This window comes from Prosopis cineraria, unplaced genomic scaffold (genome assembly GCF_029017545.1).
Source record: "Prosopis cineraria cultivar Desert tree isolate PC_DT_omini unplaced genomic scaffold, ASM2901754v1 PC2, whole genome shotgun sequence".
Taxonomy (NCBI): domain Eukaryota; kingdom Viridiplantae; phylum Streptophyta; class Magnoliopsida; order Fabales; family Fabaceae; genus Prosopis; species Prosopis cineraria.
The window spans coordinates 47841163-47850472 of record NW_026555333.1 but is presented as its reverse complement, the minus strand read 5'-3'; the positions used below and the strand labels follow the sequence as shown (position 1 = coordinate 47850472).

At 34.0% G+C, this 9310-nt stretch overlaps 1 protein-coding gene across 1 annotated transcript; it reads right to left on the bottom strand.

Moving 5' to 3' along the window:
• Positions 1-2923: 2923 nt before the first annotated feature.
• On the bottom strand, positions 2924-6524 carry LOC129303705 (3-hydroxy-3-methylglutaryl-coenzyme A reductase 1-like). Its single transcript, XM_054943185.1, has 4 exons — positions 5419-6524; positions 4822-5003; positions 3691-4037; positions 2924-3601 (listed from the first exon to the last, which is right to left on the bottom strand). The coding sequence occupies exons 1-4, from the start codon at positions 6441-6443 to the stop codon at positions 3359-3361; spliced, it is 1797 nt and encodes a 598-aa protein (XP_054799160.1). The 5' UTR covers positions 6444-6524; the 3' UTR covers positions 2924-3358.
• Positions 6525-9310: the final 2786 nt, after the last annotated feature.

Sequence of the window (9310 nt, the reverse complement as noted above, 5' to 3'; positions counted from 1 at the left end):
ATGACAGTTAAGTTCTAAGAGCATCAATTAATTTAAATTAAATCTCAACTAATTTTAAAATGCTAACAAGGAATGGAAATTTGTTAATTATTCAACTCTATTAAAATTTTGAAAACAACTTATACATTCATTACAATAAAATTATAAAATTAAGAATTAAACTTACGAAGTTATAGAATTGTTAGATTTGATATTTTACCATTGAAACACCAAAAAACTTTATTGGTATTTTATAATTGGTTGAGACATAATTTAAATTAATTAATTACTTTAGAACCTAATTGTCATTTTCCCTCTTGGTTGGTAGCGTTACTACGTTAACAATACATATGTAAAATAGAGATAAGTCTTCCTAGATGACAAAAAAATTAAAATGTACATAAATATAGCTAAAATAAAAGGAGTATAAAAATCATTGGATGCTGATCTAATACAATGCACAAAGTTCACAACTCTTTTGCTATTTATGAATTAGTTCTTTTTACTATAAGATTATTATTGATGATTGTAACATCCCAATTTAAATTTTAATAGTTAATTTGGGTTAATAAAAAAAATAATATTTAGAGGTAAGAAAATTAGTAAGAGATGATTATTAAATCTAACTTAGGATATAATTCTAAAAAAAATTAATTAAATAAAAAAAATTTTAAAAAAATAATAATTAAAAAAATAATAAAAAAAATATATTATTAAATTATTATTATAATAAAAAAAAAGGAAAAGGTTTGCAAAAAAAAAAGGAAGAAAATGTGCCGCCGCCTCAATAATAACAATAGTAAAATAAAATAATAAAAAAAAGAAGAAGAAGAAAGAAGAGAGAGAAAAGAATAAAAAAAATGTGTGGGACCCACTGAATTTTTATAAAAACTCACCTGTTCCTTCATTTCTTCATTCCTTCTTTTCCTGCGCGCGAGCTGAGGCGGAGAGAAGCGAGTCGCCGGTGCAAAATATCTAAATTTTTAAGGTAAGAGTTTTTAATAGGATATTTAGAGTGTGATTTTAAACTTTTCAAGACTAAGTAAGTGTTCTAAAATTTTTTCTTAGTCATCCTTCTTCTTTGATTTCTGAGTTTGTAGTGGTAGAAAATTTAAGATCTGGAAGAGGAATGAATTTATGTTGAATAAATATGATTTTTTAGGTTGTTAGTAGTATAATAAATATTCTAGAGTATAAATTTATTGGTGATCTTTGAATTTGTGGCTTATGGATCAAATTCTAAACTAGATCTGAAAATATATGTTGATTTATTGAGGTTTAGATGATTATTTGGGATGAGAAATGAATTATTATGGTTATAGGATTATGATTCTAAGCTAGAGACTTAATTTTTAATTTTTGAGTATTTTAGGTACGAATTTATGAAATAAAAAGAAAATTTTGATAATAGAAATTAGTTTAGAAGTTGATTTTTAGATTATTAATGTTTATTGATAATTAAAAGAGGAGTTAAAAATTTTACTTAATAGTATTAACTATAGATTTGTATTAAGATTGAGATTAGAAATTATGTTATATTTTTAATTCTATTATTAGAATTATTTTATTAGTTTCAAAAATTGAAACTAATATTTATAAATAATATGTTATTTGTAGATTGTATTACTGGTGAAGATTGTGGTGAGAGAGAAATTTTAAGGAATAATTTATTGAAAAAGCCACAAGGTAACCATGCTTTTAATTTGTGATTAGTGTTACTTCATGTTAATTGGGTGATTATTGAGAAAATTATAAATTTTGTAATATTATATAATTGTGCAATATTATTATAAATTTATTTGATTATTGTGGGAGGTGTTGGGAGACTTGCTATTGTTGTTGTATTTATGTGCCACGTGGTATGTCCTTATTGGAGCTCAATAGGTGGTTTGTAAGGGCTCGGGCTAATCTACCTTTGGCCGGGTAATTTAGCACCGAGTGAGGGCTACGGCTCGAGGTTAATGGAGGGATATAAGGATGGTTGTTTGTGTTTATTATAATATTTCTTATATTTGTTGGAATTATATTATTTTTAATTCTCACTTAGTAAGCACACACTTAACTGTTTGTATACACTATAATAAATTGGCTTTGGTTACTGGGACTTTTGAGTCTCATTATGTGGTTAACAATTTTCAGGAGAAGAGCCACGAGTGACACGTGGAGGAGTCCCAGAGGCTTAGTGGTATAGATCCACTGTCTCTTTTGGGTATTTAATTTATGATTTATAATGTGTTATATTGTCAATATTAGGGCTTTTTGTTTATTGTCAATTATATGAATATATAAATGTAATCATGCCTTTCAAACTATTTCTATTTTTGGTACAATTTGGATGACTGTAATTTTAATATTTGGTTTACTTTGGATTGGTTAAAATGGCATGATTATAAGACCAAATAACTGGCTTGTATTGAAAATTGACTAAATTGCTTATTTTACTTGTTGGGAGTATAAGGATGGACAAATGTGATTTAGTTTACTTGTTGGGAGTATAAGGATGGACAAATGTGATTTAACCTAATGGCATGTGGGAGGTAAAAATTTATCTGAAATGTTATAGTGTGTGAGTTGAAGTCAATTATAAAATATTTTATATCAAAATTATTGATATAAAAATGTATTGGGTGGCTGTAACCCAACTATGGTTGAGTTAAATTATTTAAAAAAAAAATTGATGTGTTACACACAAACACACAGTAACTTCGAGAGTTTTGATATCATCTATTTTCTTAACCAAAAAAAGACTTTTTAAAAAGAAAGGGGCTTGCTCTCCCATAAAAATTGGCAAGAGTCGGGTAGGTGGCAACATGCGAGTCATGCGACTAAGATTCCATTTGTCCATGAGAGCATTTCCCATTAGAAGCATTTATCAACCCGAAGTTTGTTGAAAATTTGTCTTTTCCCTAACAATAATAGTAACAGTGACATGCAAGGTCATCAATGAAAAAAGCACCGTCCAATTCGATTCATTTAGCTGAAATGAAGAAAACGACACAAGAAAAATCAACAAACCCACTTCGCGGTCTGGTCCCCCCACCAAACACAAAGAAAAAGAAAAAAAAAGTATAGTACAACACATTAAACGACTTCTTAGCTGTGAGAAAAGCTAACGTGCCTCCGATGACCAGCCATGAAAAGCTATCAAAGTTGTGCCTCCAATGAATCACAGGGTCCACTCAACATCTCCATACAATAATCATCTGACTTTACATTCACAAACACCAAAGAGTAGGCAATCTCACATGGCCACCCACAGGTACAACCTTGGTATTTTCTTCTTTCTTCCCCAAATTCACGTGTGCTTGCTCAAATACCACTCTGGCTTTATTTTTAAGCCACACAATTGATGGCTGGGACCCCACATCGTTTCTTCTCTTCAACTTGCCATTTTACAGACATCCTTGCTTGATCTATTGTATTTCATGTGACTCCTTACAAGCTGGCCTGCGGCAATGGCAGACATCAGAGAAAGCTCTCCTGCCAAAACTGAACCAGCGACAATGGTGGCCAAGAGTCTAGAGTTCGATCCCGGTGACTCCTTGCTCGCACCCTTCACGCCCAGCAAATTCAAGCAAGCAGACTGAGATGCTAGCTGAGTACCACCTCCAACTGTACCGACCTGAATGGACAACAAATAGTATGGAGCTCTCAGCAATTATGTTAACCAAGTAATCACCTATAAACTAAATTTACAGGATGCTCAATCACCTCAATGGAAGGCATGGACACTGAGATATGAAGGTCTCTCCCATCATTGACGGCTTCCATCATGGTTATGCAATGAGAGCTCTCAATATTTTGAGCTGGATCTTGACCAGTGGCTATAAAAATAGCAGAAACAATATTGCTGGCATGAGCATTATATCCACCAAGAGCACCAGCAACAGCAGAACCAGCAAGGTTTTTAAGCATGTTAAGTTCCACTAAGGCAGCCACGTTGGTCTTCAAGACCTTCTTAACCACCTCTTCTTTAATAATTGCTTCACAAACAACTGACTTTCCGCGCCCCTCAATCCAATTTACAGCAGCAGGTTTCTTGTCCGAACAATAATTCCCTAAAGAACAAAGGAAATGGATAAACGTTATGTTTTAGGCTGATCTTTCCATTAGCATAATTTTTAGGACATGGTAAAGTCCTTAATTTCTTTATAAAATAACTCAAAGACAAGTATATATGATTTCCAAATAAAACGAAAGACACTACCAAAAGAAACAAAAGAAAAGAAAAGAAAAGAAAAACTAACTGCCAACCATAAATGCTATATGTACACAAAGGAGCGCCACAATATATACAAAGATGATTATGACTATAATAATGATGTGGCAGTATTGAGTTGCTGCATTCATATTCGCAGTCCAGCAACAAATGAATAAAATTTAGTTTCTCGCGAAAGAAGAAATAGAAATAGATCAACCGAAGCATTCTTTTATAAGAATTAAATTTATCAGAAAGTAATGGAGATAGTTCAGATTGAACATTAAGATAAAAGAAATCAAGCTCAAACCAAGTTCAACTACTAGACAATCAAAAAGTGAATAATAACTGTCCAGTCATACTCATAGATAACATAAGACACCTCATGAATAACTAATTGCTTGATTTTCAGCTAAGCTAGGACAGCTTGATGAGAAAAATAATAGGACAATATCATGGAAGGAACTGGACCACTGCTGGACCACTGCCACAACAGATACAAGGGAATTATTCAAGAGAGATAGTACATAAGAAATTTTATATTTGAATAAAGTTGTATCAATGACATCATGCATGTTTGCAAAAGATCAATCTGGAGGTTCCTAGCAAGTAGCATCAGAAGAAAGAAGGGGAAAGTTGTTTACCAGAGATGCCTATAACATCCATGTCCGGGAAATCATTTTGAAGGAAATCAAGAACATTCTGCACTCCTTTGGAAACCATGTTCATCCCCATGGCATCACCTGTGCAACAGCTGAATCTCATGTACAGGTTCTTTCCAGCAATAGAACAATGAATACTTTGAAGCCTAGCAAATCTACTTGACCTGCACCAACAAATGAATTTTTTTATTGTTTGTCCCAACGAAACCCAAATTCTTATTTTTCTATATCTCATTGTTCATCACTTCTGATGTTCAGACATTTAGAAAATCGTGAAACAAACATCATTAAAACTCACCAAACAGAACCCAAAGGAAGAAGAAAAAATCATCTCTACACAGGTAAATCTGTCAAAAGTCAAGCTCCCTAAGAAAGAAATGAAATGCATACGCATCGCAAAACTTTGTACACAGCAAAATTAGCACGTCAGAGTAAACTCCTAGATGCAATGGGACTATTGGATTTTGGAGTGACCTTTTGTTCCAGGCAAGGGACTTAAGCCCAAATTAAAAAAAGTTCGAACCAGTAATAATCCCAAAAGAAGTAAGTTAAGCCAAGCACGAATGTTTCGAAACGAACCTATTAAAAACGGCGGCCAGGGTATCAAAATTGAGAGGATCTTCAAGAAAGAACTTCAACTCCGACGCCCTTTTGGCTGTGGCGAACCTTACAACAGGCGCTCTGGTCATTCCATCCCTCAGCACTATGCTGGTAGCCCCGCCACAAGCATAAATGGCTTTACAACCTCTGTTCGTGCTCGCCACCAAGCACCCCTCAGTGGTTGCCATTGGTACAGTATACTCAAAGCCATCAAGCAACAAAGGCCCAGCTACTCCCACCGGAATTTGTACGTAACCCACCGGCATTTCACAGCACTGCCCCAGAATTGAATCGTAATCGAACCCATCCAACGGTAATCCCTGAAGAGATTTTCCATTCATTCTCTGCAAGGCCTCGCGTCGGATGGCCGCCGCGCGCCTACAGTCACCGAGCTTGGACTCGAGTGAGTACGATGGAATCGTACCGTCCAGCACGGCTTGTACGATCTTCTCATCTTCCTCGGAGGGCAGAGACGAAACCAAGGGATCGGAATCCACCACTAATCTAGGAACCGGTTGCTCAATTACGAAATCACGGCGGGGATGGTGGTTGTGAGGACGAGACTCGGCAGCATCGGCCTCGCCGGCATCATCATCGAGGTCCCAAACATCGTGAGAAGCACGCGCGATGAAGGACTGTACGAAGTCAATGCCAAAAAAGCCAAGAAGGTAAATAAAAGACGCGATGAGGGACACAATGGCGGCAATCTCTGACAAGGTAACGACGTGAAGAGGGGTAGAGTTCCGGATCTTGTCACGCCAGCGGTGAAGGAGATAGTACGCAACGGAGAAGAAGAGCGTGAAGAAAACAGCATTGGTAAGGTACAGCGGCAGAGGCAAAGCATCGGAAGCTTTAGGGGTCGGAGACGGGGCTCGACGGCCGCCGTTGGCGACGGTGGAGGAAGACTTCTTGAGGAGATCCCTCGAAGAAGCAGTGGCGCCTTCGTGAGAAGTGGCTGGAAATGGCGGGTTGTGGTGACGGCGGCGGGGAGGATGGGGATCCATGGCGGATTCGGTCGAAGAGGAAAAGAGTTATAAGCGAGAAGTGTGCGGGAAATACGTTGGAAGGACAGCGAAGAATTTGGAAAGAGGAAGGGGTGATGTTATAGAGGAAGGGTCTCGTGCCTACACGTGTGAGAACGTGGACCTCGTGCCTACACGTGTGGGGCCTTTACGCCAACTCTGGTCTGAAGGGTCATCTTTCACAGCTCATTCTTGGCTCGCGGCTCACGTGCCGACTGGCTCTCTTGTTTTCTGTTTGCGACAATGTTCCTTGGGAAGATTAGGTCAGAGGATTTCTATCTCTCTCCTTGCCACAGTGTAGGATGGTATTTACTATTTAGAAATATCATTTGGTCAAAAATATAGAATACTGAATAAGTTATGTATGTATTTTTATTATATTTTACTTAAATTATTTATGAGGATATTTTGCATAAATCAATATGTTCTATTTATTTTATTTAAAGATGTGAAATTATTTTTAAAAAATTAAAATTTTAATCGACTTTTTTAATGTAAGTTAATTAATAATAATTTATATGATAGTCTAGAGAGAATGGAAGTCACTAGAGATGCATTGGGTTGGTGGGTCTATATCTTATTCTTGATCTTGATGGTTCAATTCATCATGTATGGTTGATCTTTGACTCGTTGCTTCCATGAAGTTGCTAGGAATACACATATCAAGTTAATTATGTTAGGAGATTAATTTTGACTTTGGAATGTGGTTTAATTTTCTAGTGGCTTATGAGGCGTGTTCTAAATACCATCCCTTGATTAATGCTATGAGAAAAAATTAGAGATATGTTTTCTGGTCTCTACTATAAAATATTTCTAATCACTTCATTGAAAATCATGAAAATATAGTTAATTAAATCATTAATGTTGTCTAAAAATATAATAAATTTTTTATTTTATTTTTATTTAAATAAAAAAAATTTAAATTACATTACATTATTTTTCATAGCTATTAAATTTAAATAAAAATAATATTAAAAAATGTATTAATATTCTATCAAATGTTTTATGTTAATTATTAAATAATTTTTTTAAAAGGCGTCACATAATAAAAGTAAAAAAAAAAAAAGGAGAGTATGTGATATGAAAGTGAATGATTATGGTAGATCATGGAGTTGTCCCTCCTTTGTCTCTCTATTAAAGGACAATGGTGATATGAATTATTTAAATTTAATCTTGATGGTTTAAATTTAATATTTTAATATTTTGTATTTATTAAAAAATAAAAAGGTTTAATAAATGTGATTATCAATCTAGTCAATCCAAATTTAATATAAATAATTTAATTTTAATTTTTTTTATAAATTGGCTATCTAACTATTTTTAGAAAAGTGCAGGTTTAATATTAAATTTTTTATAATTTTTATAAATTTTTAATATTTAATTTAAAGTATTCCTATTAAATCTGGATTGTCCATACTCGTAATCATATTTGTTAAATATTTTTTTAATTTTTATAAATTAATTATTCAAATATATTTTGTATAGTGTAGATCTAATATTAAATTTTTTATAGTGCTTATAAATTTTTAATATTAAATTTAGATTATATATATTAAATGTGAATTGTCCAAACTGCCCATCAAATTTATTAAAATTTTCATATTTTTATTTTAATAAATATAAAATAAAAAATAAAAATTTTAAATCTAAAAAACTTAAATTGCCACTCTTCCTCAACGGAGGGGTAGTGGAGGTTTTCCTTAAAGGACAGAATCAAACTCCCTAAATGACTTAAAAAAAATACAACGAATATATTGATCAGCTAGGTTAAAATGTGTATGAAATTATTGTAATTTTTTTCAGTCAAAAGGAACTCCTTCTAATTAATGGATAAACTTTAGAAACAATACGAAGCAAGTGAAAACTACCAAACATAAGGAAGAACAACGAAATACAATGAAATCAAACAGTACCAATTACAATGCTAGAAATAGAGGGTATGAGATGAGGTATGCATTGCTTCTTCCACATCAGAGACCAGAATGGTAAGACAAAGAAAGCGTTGGTTCAAACACCCACCGTATCGGAGAGCTAATAGACAGTCTAAGATAATACTTCCGTATTTCCAATCATATAAATCGAGTTGCTTAAGCGAAATACAAGTGGGCGAGAGTTTACAATTAGTTTCAAAAATGATCTTACCATGACCAAGGTCCATGGCAAGCTTCAAGGCCATTCTCAAGGCAAGAGCTTCAGTCATAAAAGAATATAGGGACTTGATCTTGTCAACAAACCCCCATTGAAACAAACCTGTATGATTTCGACAAACAATACCTATGGCAGCAGAATCAGATTTTCCGGAAAACACAGCATCAAATAATACATATAGCACCCTGATTCGGGGAAATACAAGCATCTAGAAGAGGTTACATACGAATACTCTTAGAGACTATTTTATAAGAAAAGTTACATAAGCCAACAGGACGAAATTGAGAAACATGTTCAAGCCTGTCAATCTCGGGGCAGCAAAGTAATATTAGTTTCATTGATATCCTTAAGAGATAAATCACCCTCAAAGAAATCCAGAATCCAGGAGCAAGTATTCTCACCAAATTCATTCCAGGACAAGTGATAGAATTTACTTGAAAACCCGTTCGAACTCGGTGCTTTAGTACTACCCAAGTTGAACGCAGCTACCTTAATTTGCTCCCTTGTAACCAGCCGGTGCAAGTAATAGATTAATCATAGCCTCAGTAATTCTAACATCAACAAAATCAAGTGCTGCCTCCATAGATCTTGTACGCGATGAAGTGAAAAGATTTGAAAGAATGCAGCAATATCGTTTGAAACATTTGTCTTGTCAGTTAGCCAACTTCCTGCATCATCTTTAAGGCGAAGAATACTGCTGA